This window comes from Vigna umbellata, chromosome 10 (assembly GCF_029865625.1).
Source record: "Vigna umbellata cultivar VRB3 chromosome 10, Vumbellata_1.0, whole genome shotgun sequence".
In the NCBI taxonomy this organism is placed as follows: domain Eukaryota; kingdom Viridiplantae; phylum Streptophyta; class Magnoliopsida; order Fabales; family Fabaceae; genus Vigna; species Vigna umbellata.
The window spans coordinates 8,458,510-8,486,025 of NC_142174.1; the positions used below are offsets into that span (position 1 = coordinate 8,458,510).

The 27,516-nt window shown below is 36.0% G+C and overlaps 1 protein-coding gene across 1 annotated transcript in view; it reads right to left on the minus strand.

Annotated features, from left to right (window-relative positions):
* The window catches only part of LOC148191814 (uncharacterized), a 39,292-nt gene extending 11,948 nt beyond the window's left edge, over window positions 1-27,344 (minus strand). The window contains exons 1-2 of the mRNA XM_088100551.1: window positions 26,709-27,344; window positions 25,652-26,440 (exon numbers count right to left, since the gene is read on the minus strand). Coding sequence (XP_087956677.1) covers window positions 25,652-26,440; window positions 26,709-27,272 — 1,353 coding nt within the window. The 5' untranslated portion in view covers window positions 27,273-27,344. The remainder of the gene's footprint in view (window positions 1-25,651; window positions 26,441-26,708) is intronic.
* Window positions 27,345-27,516: the final 172 nt, after the last annotated feature.

Consider the following 27,516-nt stretch of genomic DNA (forward strand, 5'->3'; position numbering starts at 1 on the left):
TTAGGTTAGTCTTGTCTAGGTTTATTTTCTTACTTGCATTTCTGTTTGTGTTCATATAGCTTAGGCTTAGGAGTGTAGAGTAGTCCTTGCATCTATATAGTTTGTATAGTTTCTCTTTTCTTTCATAGATTTCTTGTGTTGAATTCTGTACTAGAGGTCTTAGAGGTCTGATTGGTGTTTTTTCCAGTGAGCTTTGGTAAGCATGAATTACTACTCTGCATATGATAATTGCTCTTTACCTTGTAATGCTCAACCACCAAGATTTGACCTGTTTTATGAGCCTATTCCTGAGAATTCTATGCAGCCAGCCAATCAAGCTTTCCAGCAACAACCACCATCCTATTTTCAACCTTATGGAGAGCAGTCACCCTGGCATGTGCAACAAGAGATGCCTCATTTATATTGGGACCAGTGTGTTGAACCAAAGCAGGAGGAAATTCATTCAGAACAGCCATGGCAGCCACAATTCTGTGATCAGTGGCAGCAGGGGATTCCAGCATATGAACTTCAAGGACTAACCAATCAAGTGGCAGAGTTAGTAGCTGTAGTCAACAAGTTGACTGGGAGAGCTGAAGAGGAGAAAGAGGCAGCAACCAATGAAGCATCAGTGATGGTAGCTGCTACCCAAGAGTTTCAAGTGATTAAGTGTCCAACCACCTCTGTAACTGTATATGCTAATCCTTCTCTCACTGATTCACATTCTGTTTTAAATTCTGTTAGTGATAATTCCAATTCTCTGATGAGTGGTGATTGTATGAATGCATCTGTTGATTCTGAATCTGTATGTGAACTTTATGTTGGTGATGAGACTACTGAACCTCATTCAGAAATTGATTGTATTGTTGATTTGAACTCTGATTTGAAAGTTGAACCTGCTGAGCTTGAAGTACAAATTGATTTCAGAAAGTCCAAAGAGTATTTGAAAAAAATGAGGGAAGCTGCTGACCATGTTTTGGTGCTTCAGTACTATGAAATGGATTTTGATGCTGATGTGTGTGAGCCTGAAATTGATTTCAATGTGTTTGATCATATGCATGATGTGCCTGTAGAAGTTTTTGATTTTACTCCTTGCTTTGATCATTCTAATATCATAAATTCAGCCTATTCCATTGATAAAGTTCATATACCTGCATCTAGTGTACTTGATGATTGCACAGATTTAAATGCACTTCTTGATGATGAATCAGATGCTCATGATGATAGATATGCAGTTTTTGATGATGTGAAAGTTGATGTGGCTGATTTTGAAAATGCTTGGACTGATTTAGGATTAGAACTTGAACTTGAGTTTGCTGAGTTCTTAACTTCTTTGGAATTAGGCAATGAAAAACCCACTAGATGTACATGCCTTGGGGGTGGTTGTGAAATTTGTGAAGAAATTAGTTCTGCCATATGTTCTGCTTCCAACTGTTTTTCAGGTGTAAAGGAAGAGTACATTATGTTCAAGCTGGATGGAAATGAATCTGAAAAGGTAGCTGGTGAATCAAGAAAGCAGGTTTTCTCTGAACTTAATATTCAAATTAATATTGATGAGGTTCAAATTCATTTTAATGCTTTTGATCTAGTTAAAGTTGAACCCATAAAACCTACCATTGATACTGCTGTTTTGATGCCTGCACACACTCACATTTTAGATTCAGTTTTTCACGCAGGATACATTGATATACCTGATGCTGTTTATGATGTGTGCACTGAGCCTGATCAAAGTTTTGATGATAATTTTGTGCAATGTGCTGACTCAATTGATTCCATTGTTGTTGCTGAAGACAATTTTTATGAGTCAATACAGGTTTATTCTAACCTTGAAACTCCCACTGCCACATCTAAATTTCCTATGCCATTTGATGCATTTGATTATATGTGCTTAGATCTTATAGAGCCTGTTGTTAACACTGCTGAACTTATTGACTCTAAGGTTATTAAAGCAGCATTTGAAATTGAGCATATTGATGTGTCTATTGCTGTTACAGAGTTATACACTGATTTTGACACTATTTCAATTGATGGTAGCTGTGCAGAATGTGATGTTGTGGCCACTGAATCCTCTCATACTAGTGAGGTTGTCTTTGATGAATTAGTCCAGGTTAACTCTGAATTTGATATTGCTACCGCTATAGCTGAAATGCACACTATTTTTAATCCCTTGCTTGAGTTACCTGTTGTGCCTGATGCTCCTTATAATTCTGAATTGGTAGAAATAATATTTGCTGTGAGTTATACAAATGCATCTACTGATGGGTGCTTTGATTCTGATGCTTATATTCTGGATTATCTGTTAAATGATTCTGATTTTTCCTGTGACAGTTCTGCTCAATGGGATGATTCAATTGTTCATATTAACTTTGATCTGGATGTTGCTGATGATATACTTAGTGCAGGTACTGATATTGAGGAGGTTGCATACACTGAAAGCACAAAGGTTACCCTGGTGGAGGTAGGAAAGAATCTCAATGATGCTCAAAGAACCTGGACCACACAGATTGAACAGCAAAAGCATGAGGAGGGCTGGTTGATGCAGCAAGGTGCTTGGAAAGTGCAGAACCAACTGAAAGCCTTGAATGGAAAGCTGTTATTGCTAAAGCAGAGAGCTGGGAAGGAGCTAATGCACATCTTGGCTGACAATGGAGAAAATCCAATAAGCTCTTTCTTTTCCCTTCTTTTAAATACTAGTTATAGGTCTTTTATAGTAATTTACATAGCTTTAAGTAGCATAGTAAATAGTAGAGTAGAACATATGTTGTTTTTCATAAAACTAAAAAAAATTAATTTTGATCTTTGGCCAATTTGAATAAATTTTCTTCTTATTGTAGCTTGTAGTTTTAATTTTCTTTTCCCAGCTTTGTTCTTGTACATGTTGTGTTCAGTTTTCTTGGTACATATTTCTTATTAAATTCTAGATCTGTGCATGTGTTTGTGTTTGCTCTGTGCTGATTAGAAAACCTTACTCATTCACACATTGAGGGCAATGTGCCTCTTAAGTGTGGGGGTGGGAAGGTATAGGTTGGTTTAAATTTTTTGTTTTGATGTATATAGCTTTGTTAGCATCTGTTTTTGAGTAAAATAGGGGTAAATTTTTTTTCTGAGCTGTTTAGGTCTGGTTTAGTTTTAAATACCTAGAGTAGTTTCCCATTCTTGTTTTAGTCTGTAAATACTTACTCTTGTTACTGATCTGTTTTAGTTTAGTTGTTAGTTTTGTTGATAATAGTTCTTTAGGTTTTTACAGTTCATTCATTTTCTGGTTTATGTTGTTTTAGCTTAGGTTCTTTTACTGTTTTTTTATCTGTTTTAGAACTTCTTTTAGGTCCTTTTTCTTTGCTTATTTCTATTATTGTTGTCTTCCTTATGCTAGTTTCTTGCTCTGTTTTAGTTCGTCATTAGTTACTATTTTCTTTCTGCTACTGTTTGTAAAATTTTCTGAATTTAGTTGTCAATACTTAGTTTTTTATGCTTTTAGAATATGTTTTAGGCTGTAGGATTAGACTTTATTTTTGCTTATAGTTTCTGTAATTAGAATTCATATTAGAATTTCCTTTCTCTGCTTATATTCTTGCTTTCTATTTCATGAATTAGATACTCTTTAATTTCTGTTTTAGCATTTGTTTCAGTTTTATTTTACCTTATAGGTTCTGTTTTGAGATTTTAATTTCTGAGTCTTGTTCTGGTTTTCAGTAATTTTCTAGGATCTCTTCCATTCATTGTTACTGTTATGATTTTCTTAGTTTTTTTTTCTTTTAAATTCGAGTCTGTTTTAGTTTAGCTAGGTTCAGAGTTAACTCTTTGATTGTTTTTCTCCTTTTACTGTCTTTCTGTTCTAGAAGCGTTTTAGATGGGAGTTGGTTTAGGTTATGTTAGAGTCCTTTCTTTCTTCTTTTGCTGTTTTACTTTGTAGAGCTTTAGTTTAGATTCTTTTTGGTTACATTCCGTTCTGTGTTGCTTTGTTTAGATTGTTTATAGCTTAGGTAATATTGTTTAGGTACTTTTAGGTTCTTTCTTGATTCTGTTTCACATTTCATTCAATTCTTTGCTGATTTACTTAACTTCTTAGCTTTATTTCTTTAAGATAGATTGCCAATAGTGTCTTTAGCTCTAGATTTAAGTAGATGTAGCTCTAGCAGTCGTTTTTGCAGTTAGTTCACTTTAAATAAGCAGGTTTTGCATGATAGAGAGTAGCAAGTTCAATTTTGACAACTTTTTAACCCTGGAGAGTTTTGGGCCAATTTTTTCTTTCTAGTGTGAATGCATGCATGTATAGTCATAGTTCTGATTTTGTATTAATTCTCTTTGATGTGCTTGATCTTGGTAGAACTTAAGAAATGATCTAGGCCTTCTTTCTTCTTCCCATTTCTTTCCATTGCACCCTCATTTGAGCCTTATCCTTTTCTTTGCTTTCCATCCATTACAAACCCTTTCCCCAAATCATACACATAAAACCTTAGAGTCTTGTGAGAAGTAAGGATAATTTAGAACTCAGAAAGCAGAAAAGAGTGAGGCCAGAAGTGAAATTGAGGAGAAAAAGAGCTCTAAAAAAAAAAAAAAAATCTAATCTGAAAAAGAGAAGAAAAAGGTCTGGAAAAGAGAAAAAGAGAAAATTGATTGAGAAAAAGACCTGAAAAAAAAAAAGGGATTCTGGCCAAGAAAAGAATGCAATACCTGCAGTGAGTTTCAGATTCTCCCTTCTTTCTTGCACATTCTCTAATCCATTCCAGCTTCTATTTTCCATACATTTAGCCTTTCCATTCTCCATTACATTACAAGCATGAAAGTCCTAGTGATCTAGAGTTATCTTGATTCAAGCAGTGTCAATTAGAATTTTTCCAAAGTTGTGAATTGTGGTCTATCATGTTATCTGGAGGGAAACACAGGCTGACCTAAACACTTGAGTGCTTTGAGAGAAACACTTTATCCTGTGAGGTTGAAATTGGGCTGCTACTTCTCTGAATTGTATCTTTCTGTTTGTTTTGGTTGAATCTAATTGTTATTTACTTGCTAGAGTTACTGAAACATACATTTAGAGTTGATGATTCTGTTTGTGCAGTTCTGATTAGAGAAAAATAGCTAGTAGCTGTGTAAATAGCAGAGTTGAGTTTAATTGTGATAGAATCCAGTGTTCCTAGTTATGTGTTTAGTCTTTTCATTTGTAGATTGAGTCTTTCTTTTCCTTGTCTTTCTTGTTTGTCCCTGCCCAGGAGGGCAGTTGTCTAAGTGTGGGGGTGTGATAACTCTCCAAATTTGCATTATTTTCTGTGTTTAGAAGATTTTGTTAGTGCATTTTTGTTTTTAATTTCTTAGAATTAGATTAGTTTTATGTTTTTCTCTTAATTCTTTAGTTTTATGAAATTTAGTTAAAATCATGTTTTTAGGGGTAATTTTTAGCATTTGTAAATAATTAGGATATTAATATTTTTTTTAGAGAAAATCTTATAATGAAAATCTTTTTCTTTACTTTTTCTTTTAATTTTTGACTTGCTGAAATATTTCTTTTATTGGGCATTAATTCATTTTCTTCTTATTGCAGAAAGGCCCTAAGAATTGGGTTACAGATGCAAAGCATTTGGGTTGGATTGGGCGTTCAAATTGCTGGAAGCTACTGCTGGAATGCTGCTATTGCAAACTCTGGTGGGCTGAAATCCAATTAGTGATGCGGTGCGTTTTGGTGCACTGTTGTCTTAGGGGTTCTTTGCTGGAGTACTTCATTTGGAGAAAGGGCAGAACGAAAGCTGAAGAGAGGAGCACATCACTTACCTGAGGTTCGTGCTATTCCATCGAAGTTGCACACGTGCTGAAGAAGCTGATCGGTGAGGAAGAAGCTGACTGGAGAAGCTGACCAGCAAGCAAATGGGGCTGACCGGAGCTGCCACGTGGAGAGCTCGAAGCGTCACAGCAAGGTTCTCCATCTCCCATTTTTTTTCCCCTTTCCTTTTCCCTCTTTCGTTTTCTTTTGTTTTTCTGACCCAATAAAAAGGGCTTTCACCTTGTAAATACAATACTTTGCACACTTTGAGATACAGTTTTCTGTTCATAGTTCTAAGCTCTGTAGATTAGGGTTCTTTTCCATTTTATATAGAGTAGGATCCCGTTCTCTTTGCTTTTAGAGCACACATCATGGTGGTGACAACCGCGGTGCTTCTGATTGAGCTTGTATTCGGTACAATTTTTGTAAATTTCTTTTCTCGTTAATAATACAGTTTGTTCTTGATGTTTCACATGTCCAGTATTTTGATATTCTGTTATGTTTCGTGCTTGTGTTTCTTGTGTTGTTTCAATGAATAAACGAATTGGACTGTGATTCTTTGCATTCTGTATTTCCTTTTGGAATCAAATGACTCTATTTTGAGCATTCACTTTCGAGATGTCTTCTCGAGCCAAAGATGAGTCCAGTAAATAAAAACTCATTCAGTTCTGTGTTTTTATTCTTGTTTTTCTATTATTTTTGTATGTGATTTTAGATCTGAATTGAATTTTTATTTGAGATTTGTGAAGGAAAACATCCACATTTCTACATCTGTTTTGGATGTAATATGACTCCATAGTGAGCATGAATTATCAAGAGGTCTTCTTGAGAGATGTTAAGCTTCATAATTGTCAGATTAAATTCAATTTCAGTGTTGTTATATTGTTCTTGTTTTGTTTCAATTCTGATATCTGTTCTTATTTTCTATTTGATGATATATAGATTAGGTTCAGTTTTAGTTTTGTTTTTATTGCGCTGTTTTAGTTTTAGTTTGATTTTCCTTGTGCTGTTAACTGTTAACATTCATAGGTTAGTTTTAATTGCATTCAGTTCTCATTTTAGTTTAGGTTCTGTTCTGTTATACATAGATTCTAGAGTTTAGTTTAGGTTTTATTTTCTTGCATTTTATTTTTCTTCTTTTCGTTTTAAAAACAATTTTCGTTTCTTTACTGTTTTCTTTTAAATTTTCTTTGTTTTAATTCTGTTTCCCCACCTGTGAGTTAGTAGTTAGTAAATAAAACACAAGAATTAATTCTACACTTTAAGCTTAATTTTAGCCGAGTCTTTGGATTGATACCTAGGTTGTCCCTATACTTCATTAGTGGGGAAACTTAGTTTGTTCTGGTTTTAGGCGACAAAAATCAGTTTAACAAGGCGCCCGGCGTGACTCTCTGCAGCAGACTTGGTTCTTCATCTTTTCAGCTACTCTTCTCTCTTTTCTTGGGTTTTGGCAATGTTCTTTGGTGAGTAGCTTCTCCCAGCTTCTTTGAATGGGGATTAGCCATCAAATGGGCTAATTGCAACTTATAATGTAACCATTACAAATAACAAGAAATTGAGTTAAACAAGACTAAAAGTAAAGGAAGAGTTGACAATTTCCATCAATTTGATGTTGGAAATTGAAGTAAAATTGGTCATTATCAGCCGCTCACATTATCATTAAGGCCAAAATCAGGTATTCCCTCAGACATTTTCATTTCGCATTCAAACACATTTGCTCTCCCTTCTCTGATTTCCCCAATCTAAGAATGGTCACAATTATTTGGTCCAAGGGCCGTAGGCGCGAGGTGCTGGAGTTCGCCTCCCTCCATTGTGCTTCAACCGCAACGTCAGCTCGTGAACTGCCAGTTCAATCGTGCCTCTGCAAACCTGTATTGGCCTGAACTTCACTTCCAGTTTGAGGACTCCTGTTCGGGACACTTCACTCGCGAGGTAATATTCCTTCGTTCCCCACCTGAAACCCTACAGAGATATGATATACGTGTGTTGGAAATGTGGTTTGGTGTGTGATTTTGTATTGTTGTGATTATTGAATTGATGAAATTGTAATTGTATAATGAGAAACATGACATTCTGTTCCATTTATCTTCTTTCATTTGATTTGGCTGATCTTGTTTCTGGTTTCTAAATCTAAATAGGAATGTAGATTAGTTATTGTGTTCTCATTCAAACAATCAAACATAATACAACCATAAGCATAAAGAGTTTATTTATGAATGTACATATACCTTGAGGTGCTGCGGAACTCATAGAGCTTGCCACGGTTGGAAAAAATGATGAGGGCAACCTCAGCATCACAAAGGACTGAGAGCTCATATAGGCCTTGTTGAGCAAGCCATTTCTTCTCTTGGCAAATGTGACTTGCCTGTTCATTTGGTTCTTTATCCTCTTCAGTTAAACCCTCCCTGTTCCCATCTCTATTTTCTCTGTCTACATCTCTTAAAAACACACACTCTTTCTTGCTCTTGAAACTCTCTTTCTTGTATTGGTTAATAGAAGATTGTACTTTGTTAAATTGACTCTTTGCTTAAGGTACTGAAAGGGATAAAACAGTAGTGCAATAGTGGAAATAAAAGAGGAAACCTGAAAAAGGTTCTCTTACGTTTTTTTTTCATCTCCCTGCCATATACCCTCCATAATGTGTAATTAGCTTACTAACTTACCACAATTCCACACCTCAACTTTTTGTGTAAATGGTACACACATTTACTACATCATTCAACTTTGTTTATGCTTCAATAGGAAATGTATATTGAGTTAGTAGGTTATCTTCACTACCAAAATACCGTTTGATCTAAATGTTTGTTAAGTTGTATTCTATCTAATGTATATTCATTATATAATTGATTTTAGATTGTAAAGTTTGCAATTTGAGCATGTATGAATTGTGTATTCTGATGATAGCCTTGATGGGAAATAAATTGTGCAATTTGAGCATAGAAACTTATGTTGATGTTGTTTTAGTTTGGTACTGATCGATCTATCTAAAACACTAAAGCCTTGATGGGAATCAGCATTTTCCCCTAAACCTAAACTTAAAATAACTCACAAAACTAAATAACACTAGACAATGTGCAAATAGGAGGAGAGGTTACTTGTTAAGTAACCTTACCGTTCAACCTTTCTAAAATAACTTTCTGTCAAAGTTATTCACTGTTTCCCCCTGAAATTGCCTTGCATAATACTCCCACATATGAAATAAGGAAAGAGTGAGTAGAGGAATTGCCCATTATTGCAATATAGATGTCGAGATTGCACCAGATCAATGATAGAAGTGAATGTTAATGAGCCTATTTGGAAGTAGAAGTCCACCCTATAAGTTATTACAATGTTTGATGGTGCACTTTCACACTAAGAAGTGGAAACTAAGTTATTACAATGTTTGATGGTGCACTTGAATTGCTTGAAAAGCATTTATTCCAAGCCACTTTAAGTTGAAAATGAACACAAAATGGAAAGAAATTACAAAGGTTCCGTGATACCAAGTCAAATTTACAATGCAATGTTGGTACAATGAAATAAAGCCAAGTGTGGCTGCTAGTTCAGATTGGTTGAAGACCAAATGCGATGTGTTTTTGCTGCTGAAATGGTTGCTGGACCAGCAATGTTAAAGTGCTCTTGGAGTCCAAGCTTGAAGCCCTTTTAACACCTCATCCACTTCCTAAGATGCTACCCCCTTGGAGCAAGTAATTTGAGGTAGAAACATTGCACCAAAACGTCACATCACCAAAGCAAACACCTAACCAGTCAACAAACAAATTAGCTGCTGCACCAGGATTTAATTTTTGCAGTTATGATGATTGGCACAAATTTGAAGGCAAACAAGTTGAATGCAAGTGAATTTAAGCTTGGAATAACAGAAGGGACACAAAAGGAACCTAGTAGAGGCACTAGAACAGATTAAACAAGCAAGAAAAGACTCAAAACAGTGATGAAATTGTGTGCTTCGAAACTAATTGATAAAATTCAAAACTGTTTGACAAAATGCCCGAAAGAATAGCAGATTTTGTGTTTCTGGTTTTTGACCTTTCAAATCTGGATTGCAGGGTTTAAATTGGTTTTCATGATTGCTATACACTTGGATAAGCATATAAATGTAATTGGAAACTTAAACCCAACCTTTGCCAATCCAAAAATGAAAATTAGAATATGGCTAATGCCAAATAACACAAATAAAACATTCTGCACCAGAAATATGACTGAAAATTGGTGGTTTAAGTGTCAAAATTGATTGGCAGTGGTGCAAAGGCTTAAGTGAGACATGAAAAAAGTGTATATCATCATTGTGAACATGTTTAAATTCTGAAACTGCAAAGAAACATTGTGCATCCGAAAATGAATGGTAGACTTCCAATTTTAAGAAAATTTGATGGTTTAAATGGTGATTTGGGTCATTGGCTGGAAAATGACCAAATGAACAGTATGCAGAAGTTTTAAAGGGTCAAATAAACTGTTGCTAATGTTGACAATGCACAGAAACAAGGGGAGGCAGCAATTGGCAGTGCAAGTTGTTATTTGTGTAGAATAAAAGCACCAAAATTGCAACCAAAATGAGAAATGTAGGAAAGAAATTGGAAACTGCAGTGGTGAAAATGAACAGCAGTGATTCAAATGTTGAAATGCCACTTCAAACAAGTTTGTATCATCAAATGGAATATGTTTAAGCACTTAAACAGCCACAAGAAAGTCCATATCAGTTTTGACTGGTTTAGTTCAAAATTTAACAAAATTTGATGACTGAAGCTATAATTTGATATAAAGGCTGGAAAATTACCATATGAACAGTAACAACAGGTTTCAAATGGCCAAATATACTTGCACAAACAGTCAATCAGCACAGAAACAGATTGCAGCAACAATTGATAGTGGTAGTTCCCAAAAATCAGTACTAAAACCTCATAAGGGCTACTAGAAATGCACTAGAATGGTCAAATTTTGATGACTGCACTAAAGTAGCCTAAGAAACTTGAAACAAACTGTCCTAACAAGTTTAGGATGGTAAAACAATGCTAATTAGAAAGTCACACTACAAAAACAACTTAGAACTCAAAATATGACACCCTAGAACCTACAACTAATTAGTACAATACACTAAAAGTGGTCATAATGCATACTGTAATAAAGTAGTTACCAAAACAGTAAAACAACTATCTACACAAGTTTTAAAACATAAAAGAAAGATAGAAATGAGGGCATAATGAGATGATACAAAGTATACAAAATCAAACAGCAGTAAAAATGAAAACTGCACCACAAAAATGATTTTAAAAGTGTGCTTTGAAACCCAAAAATGATTGGCAGTGTTTGTAAAGCTTAAGTGATGATTCAAGCAACTTTATATCTTCAATTTAAAGGTGTTTAAACATTGAAACAACAACGAATCACAGTACACTCGAAAATCATTAATTCACTTCCAAATTTAAGGAAAATTAATGGTTTAGGAAGTGATTTTGCATGTAGGCTCAAATTTGACCAAATGAACAGTGCACACAGGTTTGAAGTGGTAAGGTAAACTTGTTCAAACATTCACAATGCACAGAAACAAGCAGATGCTTGAAGTCAGACCTGCTATAGCCAATTATGCAGCATTTTTAAACCAAAATTAGCAGTAGAAGTTTGAGTTTGTAGTGACTAAAAAGTGTACTTATAAGGTGAGAAATTGTGATTTCACCTAATGCAGACTCATTCTAAGGTATGTAAACATCCTAACAAGTCTAACTTAGTGAAATCAAGGTAGGAAAGTAGTGAAAAACAAAGAATAACCTAAAACTAAAAGTTTTAGTCTTTAGCACCTAAAAAATGTGTTCAAAGGGTGAAGAATTGCAAATAGAACTAATGTAGACTAAATTTAAGTAATGTGAACATCGTAACATGTCTAAAGTACTGAAATAAACCTAGGAAACTATTCAAAAGCAAAGAATTAGGTAGAACTCAAATTTTGAGTAGTTGGAAGCTATAAAAGTGTGCTTAATAGGTAAGAATTTGCAACCAGACCTAATGTACACTTATTTTAAGTAATGTGAACATTCTACCATGTCTAAACTAGTGGAATGAAGCTAGGAAACTTGTCAAAAGCAAAGAATTACCTCAAACTCAAAGTTTGAGTATTTAGAACCTAAAAAGTTTTAGTATTTTAACTAATATGATTGTCAGTAGATACTTTTATAGCTATTTGATTGCCTAAATTATGTTAATATGTATTATATATCCATGCTTTTATTATAGATATTTGATTGCATAAATTATGTTGATGTCTATATTGTATGTTCATGTATATTGTCTTTCATTTATTAGGCTATAACTTGATTAAGTTAAGTAGTCATTTAAAATCCTATGGTACTACACACATTCTCAATGCAATTAGAAGGGTAAAAATACTGTAAACACTTAGAACCTACAAAATATTTGGAAGTACTCTAGACAAGAGAACTTTAGTAGTAATAAGTTGTCTCCTCCAACTTTAATAGACATCCCCTTAGAATATCTAAGGCATTTCAATACTGAGGACTTCTCTTTGCATGCCCTTATTGAAGGCCTATGACAATAGTGTTCAAATTGCCTTCCATGTTCGACTTGAGTAGTAATAGGTTTATTACTTATGTCACATGGAGTGTTGCTATTTTGGCTAAGTTTTGATTTGTTTGGCTTGTCACAGAACATGACCCATTTTCCCAACCATCGTGGATGGATGTACGACCGTTGTTATAGTGGAAGGAGAGGTTTGAAGGAATCATTTGTCATCGGAGTTGAAGAGTTCGTGGAGACGGCCCGACGATATCAATATTATGCCCTTGATGGAGGGATCCGATGTCCATGCATCAAGTGCGAATGTACAAGGATTTTGAAAGATGAAGTCGTCAAAGTTCACCTTTACCAAAAAGGGTTCATGCCTAATTACACGGTCTGGACATTTCATGGTGAAGAAATTCCTTCGACCTCCACTGCAGCTGAAAAACGGCTTGCATCAGGTTCGAATACTGTTGTACATACATGTGAGATAGATCAATTTGCCTACATGCAAGAGATGGTCGACAATGCTCTTCGTCACCATGCTGAAGAAGCACACGATAGCCATGATGAAGAGCCTCCAAATGAAACGACGCAGAGGTTTTACAATTTACTGACAGAGGCAAATCTACCTGTATTTGAAGGTTCATCTGAGTCAAAATTGTCAGTGTGCATTAGACTCATGGCTGGGAAATCTAATTGGAACGTTCCCATTCAAGCAGTGGACTTCTATACAAAACTGATGTTAGCTTTGACACCACCAAACAATTTCATGCCGAAGAATTATTACCAAGCCAAAAAATGTGTTTCAAAGTTGGGATTGGATGTCAAGAAGATTGATTGTTGTGTTAATGGATGTATGTTATTCTATGACAATGACAGTGGCAAAAATGAAGCATTGTTGGTGGAATGCAAGTTTTGTGACTCACATCTATATCAGACAATGCATGCTGGATGGAGGCAAAAAAAAACCAATTCCATTAAAGTCCATGTTCTACTTACCTATAATTCCAAGATTACAAAGATTGTTTACTTCAATGCAAACAGCAGAACACATGACATGGCATGATGGTAACAAAACTTCGGGACTTTTGCGTCATCCTTCTGATGGTGAAGCTTGGAAGCACTTCAATTGTAAATATCCATCCTTTGCTAGTGAACCGCATAACGTCAGACTTGGTATATGCTCTGATGGGTTTACCCCGTACATTCAGGCGTCTGCATCACCGTATTCATGTTGGCCCGTGATAGTTACCCCATACAATCTACCACCTGAGATGTGCATGACAAAGCCTTACATGTTTTTATCGTGTATAATACCAGGTCCATCTAATCCCAAATCATTGATTGATGTTTACTTGGAGCCTTTGATTGATGATTTGAAGAAGTTATGGAATGGTGTTTGGACGTATGACGTTTCAAGGAGGCAAAATTTCCTTATGAGGGCAGCCTTGATGTGGACTATTAATGACTTCCCAGCGTACGACATGTTATCTGGTTGGAGCACACATGGTCGATTAGCTTGTCCATATTGCATGGAACATACAAAGTCATTCCAATTGAGTCATGGCCGGAAAAGTAGTTGGTTTGACTGCCATCGATGGTTCTTGCCCATTGATCACCCCTTTAGAAGAAACAAAAAGGCATTTCGCAAAGGACAAGTTGAAACGGATATGCCCCCGCCAAAGTTGACTGGATCACACGTGTAGAGAAGAGTGAAAAACTATCCAAAAGTGACTGAATCTGGTCAGAATAGGCTAGAAGGGTTTGGGGAATGGCATAATTGGACTAAAAGAAGCATATTCTGGGAACTTCCCTATTGGAAGGACAACTTACTAAGACACAACATCGATGTGATGCACACAGAAAAAAATTTCTTTGACAATGTCTTCAACACAGTTATGAATGTTAAAGGTAAGACAAAAGATAATGAGAAAGCAAGAAAAGATTTACCTTTGTATTGTGGACGAAAAGACTTAGAGTTGAAGGCACAAGGTAACGACCGATTATTTAAACCAAAAGCAAATTACACCATGTCAAAAGACGAGACAAGAATAGTGTGTGGATGGATCAAGGAGCTTAGAATGCCCGATGGATATGCTTCTAACTTGTCCAGATGTGCCAATGTTCAGAACGGTACTATTCAAGGGTTGAAGAGTCATGATTGCAATGTATTCATGGAGACTTTCATTCCTCTTGCGTTCAGTTGTTTGCCAATGCACGTGTTACATCCACTGATAGAAATTAGTAACTTCTTTAAAGATTTGTGTTGCACGACACTAAAGGAAGATTCCCTTAAAAAGATGGATGAAAATATCCTGATTATTCTCTCCAAATTGGAAAGAATATTCCCTCCTGCATTCTTTGATTCAATGGAGCACATTCCAATTCATCTTGCATATGAAGCTTGGCTTGGGGGACCCGTGCAGTACAGGTGGATGTATCCCTTTGAAAGGTTTATGGGAGAATCCAAACGCTCAATTAAAAATAAAGCTAGAGTGGAAGGCTCAATTTGTGCAGCTTACTTGCACAGAGAGACAACTTATTTTTGTTCACATTATTTCAAGAACTTCATGTTGTCTCCCACTCATGTCAGAAATGAAATGCAATGGCAAGTTGAACCACGTGAAGGTGCATTATCAGTTTTCCGACAATCAGGCCGTCACGCAGGGAAAGAATTCACTCATTGGTTAACTGATGCTGAATTCAACTCCGCTCATGTCCATGTCTTGATCAATTGCAGTGAAGTCAAGTCGTACCTTGAGTATGTCATCATCCATCTCTAATCTATCAAAAGGTTTAATTGTTATAGACTAATTAATTTCATTTGTACCAGCTCATTTGTTGTGGCTGAGCAAGTCACAGAAGGAAATACTTCTGCTAGAATACACTCTGAGTTTCCCCATTGGTTTAGAAATCAGGTCCGTAGTTTTGTCCTCCGTTTAGAGCAAGGTTAATTTGACTATTGCTTTTATAATTTTGTTAGTACCTTTGTAGGTTTTTAATCAGGCATTAACTCCCACGGTTCAAGAGTTAAGACATCTCTCCAATTGGCCAATGAGATGTGTCAAAGAATGGCACACTTACTTCATCAATGGTTACAAATTCCATACACATGAATGGTCTAAAGGAAAGAAAACATCAAATTGTGGTGTGTATGTCAAGGGCCTAACAGAGGGGTCTTATGATGATTTCTACGACATCATTCATAAAATATATGAGTTAGAGTACAACAGCACTACTTCTCCAAACAGAGTGGTACTGTTTTATTGTGAATGGTTTGATCCTTCTAGAGCTGGTACTAGAGTCGATCCACGCTTTAATATTGTCGAACTGAACCAGAGATTAAGATATGGGCCTTTTGATCCTTTCATTCTACCATCTAATGTCAGACAGGTTTATTATGTGCCATATCCACCATTTCGCAATATTGACAAGCGTGGTTGGGCCGTAGCAATACAAACGAAGCCTAGAGGTCGCATAGACTCAAATGAAGTTGAGGAAGATGTAGCCTACCAACTTGACCAAATGTCACAACCACAAGAAATTATCGAAGTTGAACGTATAACCGCATTGGTCGACCCTGATGGTGATGGAGATGAATTAGAAGCAACAATACAAGGTGATGAAGAACAAGAGGAAGAAGAAGAAGAAGAAGAAGAAGAAGAAGAAGATGAAGAAGAACAAGAAGAAGAAGATGATGATGATGACGACGATGAAGAAGAAGAACAAGAAGAAGAAGACGATGATGAAGATGAAGATGAAGATGATGATCATGATGACGATGATTGAATGTTGTACATCTATTGTAGCAAATTGGACTATCATTTCATTACCATTATCTAAAATACCATCTTTAAGTTGTATGCAATTACTTATACATTGACTTTGAAAACAATAGATCCTTCTTTATTTATTTATATTTTTTTGCTTTATTTGTAACCATTTGAATGCAGTAATGACAAGACAAGGTTCAGAGCGTCCTGATAAAGGAAAAGGGGTAGCAAGGCCTACAAAGAGGCAACGGCAGGCACCAAAGTATGTACTTAGGGTGCCTGCTAGACTACCTACCACTGCTGCAGGTAGTACATCATCTGTGGGGCCTCCTCCTACCCCTATTATACAGCCTCCTACACCTGCAGCAGACCCTTCTCCTCCTCCTGCAGCACACCCTTCTACTACCCCTGCAGTAGACCCTTCTCCTCCTCCTGCAGCACACCCTTCTACTACCCCTGCAGCACACCCTCTTCCTCCTGCCCCTATTGTTATTACCCCCACTCCTCTCCCTGACCCTACTTCTATACCTTCTTCCTCTTCTGTACTGCCTTTTGAGACTATCACACCACCTGCTGATCCAGACTCAAGTGGTGAAGGTGATGGTCTTGACCTGCCCCTCGGTGATCGACCATGGATTGAGCCCTATGGTAAAGGGTAAATTTATAATCTGTTGATATCATTTGATGTTTAAACCATATTGTAATTGAAATGACTTTTGTTATGCAGGTTTATTCCATCTAGGGTTGCTTCCCAGGCCATCACACGTTCAATTAAGCAACAGTTTTTAAGTCCATGGCCTACTTGGGGAGCAATACCTCATGACGACAGAAAGCCATTCTGGCAGCGCTTTCAGGTGAGCAATTGATTACACTAATGTCCGTCTTATTTTAGTATGTTTTGTAATCAATGTTTGTTCTCTTTAATGTTACAGATGAAGGTGCAGTGGAAACCTAAACATGAAACTCAGATACACAGAAATTTCCACATGAAAGCATCTCATCGGCTGTCAGAGATGTTTAGGGATGCCCGCAATGCAGGACAGCGCCCTACCTGGCTGGGTGACCAAATTTGGAACTCTTTACTGGCTCATTGGAATACAGTAGAGTTCCGTAATAAGTGTGCCAAAGCCCAGCGGAACAGAGCGTCTGAAAGGGGTGGCACCCTGCATACTGGTGGGTCGATCACCATTCATGAGCATGCCATTCGTATGGTATAATCTCATTACATAACTTTTTCTTTCATACATAAGTTATGTATATAGTATTTCATATGTACGCTTGTAATTCTTAATTATGTTACAGGCACAGGCTCTAGGACGGACGGTCCATGTGGATGAGGTCTTTGCACAGACTCATGTTCGGAAGGGAACTAATCAATTTGTTGATGAAAGATCTCGGAAGACTCATGTAAGCAAATAACACTATTACTATTACTAATTTTTCATTTTTGTTATACTATAGTTCCCTGACATTGCTTTTAATGTTTCAACAGGAAGACTTTTCTACGAGACTTTCACAGGTTAGATCTGAACATGAGTCAGCTCCTACACCGGATGATGCCAGTAATGCAGATGATGACATCCATAGGACACAGTGCTGGATCGACATCGTTGGTGGGAAGAAAAAAGGGACGAGTGTATGGTGCGGGACAGCTTGCTGCAAACTATATAGCATCCAGAGGAGGTACTCTAAAGCACCAACCTTCTTCTTCCACCAGTACTCCTGACAAGGTTCTTTGCCTCATGCAGGAACTCCATCAACGTGACCAGGAGATCACTGATCTCAGAACAGAGTTTACGAACTTCAAGGCCCTGGTCATGAGAGTCTTGCCTGAAACCTCACAGGAAGTACAAAATATCCCTCCGACCCAGCCACGACCCTCCTCATCACCTGCTGCCACTCAGCAGCCCATATTAGTCCAACCCTCATCAGTCCAACCCTCATCAGTCCAACCCACACCAGTCTAGCCATCAACAGAGGAGCAGGATGATGAAAATCATTCTGATGATAGTTATGTACATTATTAGCTTCATTTTCTTATTACTTGTTAGACAAACATTTGGATATTAGAACATTTTCAGTTTATATCATTTCAATGTTAGATGTACTTACAGACTTTGGATGTTACAACATCCTTGTGTTACATTGTTTTATGTTTGAACTATAAATACATTATTTATACATTAATGGATGTTCTGTGGATTATTTCATGTGCATTGGATATTGATCATTGATTGCATCTTTGAGATGCACATTATGCATGTTTGTATGTGTTTGAAAACTGTTATGCAGGTCTGTTTGTAATTGAAATTTGTTATACAGGTCTGGGTTGCACAAGAAATACCATTTGTCTGAAACCTGCCCTGCACTTTACCGAAGGCTTTTGCCCTTCGGTAAATGCCCACGTATGGCCATTACCAAAGGCTTCTGCCCTTCGGTAAATACCCTCGTATGGTCATTACCGAGGGCTTTTGCCCTTCGGAAATTACCGAGGGCTTTTGCCTTTCGGTAATTACCGAAGGCTTTTGGCCTTCGGTAATTACCGAGGGCTGTTGGCCCTCGGTAATTACCGAAGGCTCATGGCCCTCGGTAATTACCGAAGGGCAAAAGCCCTCGGTAATTGTTAGCGACAAGGGATTTACCGAAGGATTTTTGGCTGTCGATAAGCCTTCGGTAAACACCCATTATCGACGGCTTTTGGCATTTTCCGAGGGCTTCTGGCCTTCGGTAATGCCCTACTTTTTTGTAGTGGACTTGTTTTTCATTGTGGTCATCTTGTTTTTCACATTGGCCTCTTCTCCATTGCTTTGGCCGACTTCTCAGTAATCTTAGATGACTTGTTCTTAACCTTAGTCGTCTTCTTATTAACCATGGTCATTCTTCTTGAACATGACCAACTTCTAAATTCCTCTTTACATCTTCATCTTCATCTTTCCCAGGGATGAATTGGGTTAGTGCTTTGGGTTAGTGCTAGTGTGGCCTACATAGGTTAAATGTTAAATGAATTGGAACAAAGAACCATAAAATAAACGTGAAATATTGCATGGTTTTACATGACGATTCATGGGGTTGCTTGTGTTTTGGGTTGTGTTATTGTGTTTCTATGTGATGGGCATAAGGGTTCTTTAGTTCATGCATAGGGGTGTAGATTCTTGGTGGTAGAAGCATGAGATTGTAGACAAGGAAGGTTCAAATTCTGGTAGGGCCATATTCTTTGGGTTACTCTATTTTAGTGTGTATGTATGGGGGCATACCACAGTAATTGGTTTTCCTTTGGTTGGTGCGAGTCGGGCCAAATGGGTTAAATTTTGTTTTATGGCCATAAGGGGGCCCACGACCTACAAAAGTGGGTGTTAAATGAAGTGGTGTAGAGAACCATAAAATGAACATGAAATATTACATGGTTTAAGTGAGAGAGTGAGAAAGAAAAAAAACATGTTTTCAAATTAGACAAAAAAGAAGAAGAAGAAACCCAATACATGAACACTAGAATGCAATGGTATTATTTTCAGGAATTGAAAACGTGAAAGGATGCACAGACTTTCATAACAGAAACGCAAGAGAGTTTATGTTAAAGTTATACTTCAGTTGCAGCAGTTACAACAATTTAGTCTTTCATTTAATTTCTGTTTTTTAAAAGATGTTTGACTGTTTCAAACATCTTAGTCAGTTTCAATTTTTTTAAGAAGTTGTTAAACATGGAATCGTGTTCCATGTATTCCTACTTTTATGCTTTGTGCAGTTTGAATTTTTTGCTGTATTTAAAGTGTTCATCAATTCAATAAAAGATGTAGCTTTTACTCAGAAAATCTCCAACAAATTGGTATCGAAACTCTCTTCTTGAGGGACCTGTGGGAAATCATTTTTAATCTCTATGGATTTAGAAACACCATACACGACATTGGCACCACCCGTTTTTGATGGTGAAGGCTATCATGTCTGGGGAGCATCTTGAGGCAAATGATCTCTGGGAAGCTGTGGAAGAGGAGTATGAAGTTCTTCCATTACCTACAAACCCAACAGTGGCACATATCAAAACTCATAAGGAGAGAAAATCAAGAAAATCAAAGGCACGAGCTTCATTATTTGCTGCTCTCTCTCCTTAAATCTTTTTCAGAATCATGACGATAAAATCAGCTTTTGAAGTCTGGAATTTCTTAAAAAAGGAGTGTGAAGGCGATGAAAGGATTAAAGGAATGAAAATTCTAAATCTTATTAGGGAGTTTGAATTCCAGAAGATGGATGAATCTGAGACAGTGAAGGAGTACTTTGACAAATTACTCAAAATCGCAAACAAAGTAAGATTACTTGGTTCTGAATTTTATGATTCCAGATTAGTACAAAAAATTCTTGTAACTATTCCTGAAAGGTTTGAAGCTACCATTACTTCCCTGGAAAACTCCAGAAATCTGTCCAATATTAGTTTGGCAGAATTGTTGAATGCGTTGCAGGCACAAGAACAAAGAAGGCTTATGAGGTTTGAAGGATCTATTGAAGGAGCACTGGCTGCGAAGGCTAGCTCGAGTTATGGGCGAAAAGAAAAAAAATTTGAAAGTTACAGGGACAACCCTTATTTCTCTCCTTGTAAACATTGTGGAAGAAAAAATCATCCATATTCAAAGTGCTGGAGAAAACCAGACCAACAATGTGAAAAATGCTTGAAAATGAGACATCATCAAAGAATTTGCAGAAGCAACAATCAACAAAAGATAGTCACACAAGAGAATGTCCAACAAAAGAATGTTGCCCAAGTTGTTGATGAAGAAGAAGAGCAACTTTTCGTGGCCACTTGCCTTGCCATTCCCAATTCAAGTGAGAAGTGGCTAATTGATAGTGGTTGCACTAATCATATGACATTTGATCGTGATCTCTTTAAGAAATTGGATACTTCTGTGATTTCCAAAGTAAAGATTGGAAATGGAGAATATATTGAAGTCAAAGGAAAAGGCACAGTAGCAATTGAAAGTGTTTCAGGTACAAAACTTATCAAAGATGTGTTATTTGTACCTAACATTAGTCAAAATTTGTTGAGTGTTGGACAGTTGATTCAAAAAGGTTTCAAAGTCATTTTTGAAAGTGATAAGTGTTTGATCAAAGATACAAATAACAATGAAGTATTCAATGTACAAATGAAAGGAAAAAGCTTTGCGCTTGATCCAATGAAGGAGGAGCAAACATCATTCTCTACAAAAAATGTCCACACTGAACCTTGGCATAAGCGGCTTAGACACTTCAATCATCGAGCAGTTGTGAATCTGCAAAGAACGAAATTGGTTCAAGATCTCCCTTGTCTTGAATCTGAAATTCCAGACTGTAGAACTTGTCAACAAGGAAAGCAATCAAGACTTCCATTCAAACAGTCAACTTGGAGAGCTACAGAAAAGTTGCAATTGATACACACAGATGTGGCAGGACCTCACAACACTCCATCTCTAAATGGCAGTAGGTATTTTTTTGATTTTTATAGATGACTACTCCAAAATGTGTTGGATATATTTTCTTAAATACAAGTCAGAAGTTGCTAGTATATTTTGGAAATTCAAGCAATGGATTGAAACACAAAGTAGTTATAAAATCCAAGCATTGAGATCTGACAACGGCAAGGAGTACACTTCAAATCAATTTAATTCTTTTTGTGAAGAAGCGAGAATCGAACACCAACTCCCAACACCATATACTCCACAACAAAATGGAGTCAATGAAAGAAAGAACCGCACCATTATGGAAATGGCTCGATGTTTAATGTTTGAGAAACATTTGCCAAAAAAGTATTGGGCTGAAGCTGCATACACTGTAGTTTTCCTTCTTAACAGGCTTCCCACAAAAGCTGTCATAAAGAAAACTCCATATGAAGCTTGGTATGGTTTTAAACCCTCTCTGAAAAATCTCAAAGTATTTGGTTGCTTGTGTTTTGTTTATATTCCACAGATAAAACGAGATAAGTTAGACAAAAAAGCAGAAGCAGAGATTTTTGTCGAGTATAGCTCAAACTCTAAAGCTTATAGAATTTTCCAACCAAACACTGCGAAAATTTTAATAAGCAGAGATGTTCATTTCATGAAAAATGATGAGTGGGATGAAGAACAAGTAGCTGAATTTCATGTTCAAGTTTCAAAATCTCAACTTGATACAAATGATCTGATTGATGAGCAATTAGAGGTATGAGATCAATTTCTGATATTTACCAAAGATGTAATGTGGTTGTACTTGAACCAACAGATTTTTGGGAAGCAGAAAAAGACTCCAAATGGATTACAGCAGTGAAAGAAGAACTCTTAATGATTGAAAAAAATGAAACGTGAAAGTTGGTGAGAAGACCCACAAATAGAAAAGTGATTGGTGTGAAGTGGGTATTTAGAACAAAGTTGAATCCTGAGGGTTCAATCAACAAGCATAAAGCGAGACTTGTTGTAAAAGGGTATGCTCAAATTTTTGGTGTTGATTTTTCTGACACTTTTGCTCCTGTTGCCAGATTAGACACAATCAGACTTATGCTTGCAATAGCGGTACAAAAGGGTTGGAAAGTTTACCAACTTGATGTTAAGTCAGCATTCTTAAATGGTTTATTGGAAGAGGAGATTTATGTTGAACAACCCGAAGGTTTCACTGTGAAAGGGCAAGAAGATGATGTGTATTTGCTTAAAAAGGCTTTATATGGCCTAAAACAAGCCCCTAGAGCATGGTACAACAAATTGATGAGTACTTAATGAAATTGGGATTCAAGAGAAGTCTTAAAAAGCTACCCTCTACATTAAAGGTGATGAAATACATTTCATTTTTATCTCATTATATGTGGATGATTTGCCGGTTACAAGAAGCAATGAAGAACTCGTGAGGAAATTCAAAGAAGATATGAAGCAAATTTTTGAGATGACAGATTTGGGGGAAATGGCTTATTTTCTAGGAATGGAAATAAATCAGAAAAATGGAGAAGTATTCATCTGTCAAAAGAAGTATATTAAAGAAATTCTAAAAAAGTTTAAAATGGATGAATGCAAGAGCGTAGATACTCCAATGTGCCAGAAGGAAAAGTTGAGCAAAAAGGATGAAGTCGAACCAGTTGATGAAACTTTTTATAGAAGTCTAGTTGGTTGCTTAATGTACTTAACAACTACTAGACCTGATATCTTACATTCTGTAAGTCTATTATCTAGATTTACAAATTGTGCAACTGAGACACATCTTATTGCTGCAAAAAAAGTTCTGAGGTATGTGAAAGGAACATTAAATTTTGGAATCAATTTTTTTGCAAGTCAGGATGATACACTGCAAGGATATTCTGATAGTGACTGGGGAGGCTCGCTGGATGACCTGAAAAGCACTTCAGGCTACTATTTCTTGTTTGGATCATGTGTGTTCTCATGGTGCTGTAAAAAACAAAACATTGTAGCACAATCTACTGTAGAAGCTGAATTTATTGCAGCCAACGCTACTGTAAATCAAGCCTTGTGGTTAAGAAAGATTCTAGTCGATTTAAATATGAAGCAAGAAAAATGCACTAAAATATTTGTTGACAATCAAGCTGCTATTTCTATTTCAAGCAATCATGTTTTTCATGGAAAAACCAAACATTTCAATATCAAATTATTCTTTCTCATAGAAGAGCAAAAAGAAGGTACAGTTAGCTTGACATACTGCAAATCTGAATTGCAACTTGCCGATATATTTACCAAGCCTTTACCAAAAAGCAAGTTTGAATTTCTTAGAGAAAAGCTGGAGTTTTCAACAACCAAAGTAAGGAGGAGTGTTAAAGTTATACTTCAGTTGCAACAGCAGTTACAACAATTTACTCTTTCATTTAATTTCTGTTTTATTTTTTAAAAGATGTTTGACTGTTTCAAACATCTTAGTCAGTTTCAAATTTTTTAGGAAGTTGTTAAACATGGAATCGTGTCCCATGTATTCCTACTTTTATGCTTTGTGCAGTTTGAATTTTTTTGCTGTATTTAAAGTGTTCATCAATTCAATAAAAGATGTAGCTTTTACTCAGAAAATCTCCAACAGTTTATTATTTTGCAAACAGAACCAGAAACAAACGAAGATAAAAATAGACTTCCAATGGTTTAAAAGGTAGAACAAGATAGAAAGGAATATAAAAGGAGAAGAAAGAGAGAAGGGAAAGGAATACAAAAAGATTCGTGTGAAGGGTTGGAAAGAAGCAAGTATTGAAAGCTGTCAAGGCAAGAGGATCGGGCTAGAGTAGCAACCAAATGAGGGGAAACTACCTGGGTGAGTGAAGGTAAAGGGAGTTAAATTTTTATGTGTATGAAATCACATTTGCTTCTCCTTTTTGAGATGTGTCGTGAATGCATGTGGTTGTTGGGAATCTAAGTGTGAGTCAAAGTCTCACATTGAATAGAAATGAGAAAGTAGAGCACTATATAAAAATGAAAGATCCATTAACCTATTGCTTTAAGATTTTGGATAGAGAATGATGTCAATCCTTTATGTGATTTGACTCATATTTTATTGGTGTTTATATCTCTCCGTGAATCTTGTCTTTGATAGACCCAATAGTGATATGGTCAGTCTAAATACATGTGCATGGGTCCCATTGATAGTCACGTAAACAACATGTGTAGCATGGGTTCTTGGTTTAATGCATTGGTTTCTTGATTTTTAAATGGGGTTCTTTGTGTTTTGGGTTGTGTTACTATGTTTCTATGTAATGGGCATGAGGGTTCTTTAGTTCATGCAAGAGGGTGTAGATTCTTGGCCTTTTTTTTTTCATTTTCAAAAATTCCTTGCATGATGCATGGGGTTTCATGAGGGAATATCGTGAGATATAACCTGACGTTGTGTTTGGGGTTGTGTGATATGTGAGATCTTGAAGGCACCCTGATTGATTGTGCCTTCGCCAGGTGATGTTAATATTGGGTTTGGGTTGTGTTATACACTATTAAGATGTTCTTATACAAGACAAGGGTGAATCACATTAATAAAGGAATGGGGGTGGAGGTTGTACCAAGGTATTTAGGTGAATCACATGAATAAGTAAACTTAGACTTTTAAATAGATTTTTTTTCCTTAAATTAAGTTGCTTTATAAAAAATTAAAATCTTACATATTTTAATTAATTTATGCAAAACTAACTTAAAAATAAGAGAATTTCAATTGAAATCATTCAAATACCATTATATCTAGAAATTTCTAAAATTTCTTATATACAATTTAAGACAATTCTATGTTCAACAATGAATAGAACTCCGTTGATGATGAATAGTGCCCATATCATTTAATACCTACTCATTTCACTCCAATGTCATATTTTTGAATAATTTCCATCACTTATAGTTTATTGTTAATAAACTTTAAAACAAATTTATGTAAATACTAAATTATATACAACAAATTATTCTGTCATGAGTTCTTTTAGGAATAAATAAATATATAAGAAAAAAATTCTTTCATAAACTAAAATTAACTAATGTTAGTTGAAAAATTGTAATAATTTCTTATTTTTCTACTAGTATTAGATATGATTCAAGATAATTATTTTTAAAAAATAAACAAGGAAAAATTATGATTGAATAATAATATAACCTATAGTTATATGTTTTTCTATATATGGCAAAGTGATAAATTAAATCACTATATATTATAACGACAAGAATCATTAAAAATATTAAACACGTACCTTTCTCAGATATATCTCCCACAATACAGAGTTGAGCTCGGTTCCCAATGGAATAACCTCTTCGGAATCAATTCTTGCTTCAGACAACTGGCTTGCCACTATAGTACCCACACATAAAGTTATCATCTCATTGCAATATGTTATTGACAGTTCCTCCAAGGATGGAAAACCTAAACTCCCTCTGTAGAACCTTTTGAGCTTTGATAAACTTATAAGATTCAAACAACTGAGTTGCGGAAATATTATCTCATCCTCAGATTCCTCCCCATCTTCCTTACACACTATCTCTTCAATTGAATTACACCATTTTATGTCCATTCTTTTGAGTTGAACCAAACACTTGGCTGTTGAGGATGTCAACAAATATGATAAGTTATGGCAATGATCTACTTTCAAACACGTCAGATTGGAGAAAGACACTGTACATGCTATCAATTTTTTTATACTCCAACACTTAATGATTTCAAAGGTTTCTATGTTTCTGACAAAGGAATGAGTCCAAGAGTTCTCTAGCCCAATGGAAACCAGCTCTCCAAGGGACTCCAACTGTAATACTTTCAGCTGCTGTAACACATTATCAGGACTTTCACGACAGAACATCTTCTTGAAGGAGCCATCACACACCACAAGTTTCTCTATATTAGGAACCTGTTCTAGAATTTTATATCGAAATACATCCGAACCCAAGAAGAGAGTAAGTGCTTTTATGTTGTGTAGGATGTTTCTCTTAAATTCTCCTTGCAAAATCATATCTACTCCACTTTCCCCCAATGACAAACACTTGAATAGCTGAGAAAAAGCACATTAAAAAGGATGTTATTTTTTGATAACTAGAGATCCATCTCTGTTGTATACAATGACATAAATATGACAGATTCCTAATAAGTTATAGTTGTTGACAAATTAGCCACTTGATGGCATTGTACGTGAAATTTTCATATTTTAATTTTCGCAATATTTCGTACAACTCATGAAACAATGACAAACAATTATAGAAACCGATGATTCTATTTTTAATTTACAGTCGAAGAGGAAGTGACAAAACAGTAGTACATACCTTTCCAGAACCGACTTGATTCTCGGTATGTGATTCTAGATCCGTAAAAATGTCACAATACAGTGAGCTGTAGTAAAAATATTTCAAGTTGGGTAAACCCCTTAGTTGCAATGATCTCACAAAGGGACATGAAATTTTAAGCTCTAGCTTTGTTCTTGGATCTATATTATCCTCTGCAAAAATAGTCAACAATCCTTTACAATCTTTCACTACTAGATTTTCAAGTTTCAAAAGATATTTGTCTTTTGATGCTGGAAACACACTTATAAGGCCTTCACATTTCTCAACACAAACTTCTTGTAAATGGTTCATGCTTACAATTACTTGAGGATCTTCATTCCAAACATTCTTCAGATTAGGCAGTTTCGATATAGTTAATTTCTTCAGAGAGAAAGGGAGTGTTTGCCCTATAGATGTCACATCTCTGCTTTGTGCTGTACATTTGACATCAAAAATGGATTTCACAGAATCACAGTTTCGAACTTCTAACGTTTCCAAACTAGTTAAGAAAGGAAGCAAACTGAATGGTAGAACTACATATGATAAAAACTCGCAACCATCCATAGTTAGAGATTCCAAGAAACTGAAGTTGGAGTTTGGGATGTGTCGTGAGCCAAGACATAACTCTTGTATATCTCTTTCACCCAAATTTGATGTACTCACCTGCAAAAGAAATTAGATTTAGATTTTCATAACATCCAAATTTGTTTGAACTGATAACTTTTAAGATGAATTATGAATGTACATTTAAATCTTAAAAGTATGTATATGTGTTGCATTTTTGGATAGATAAGTTTCAAGCTTCACT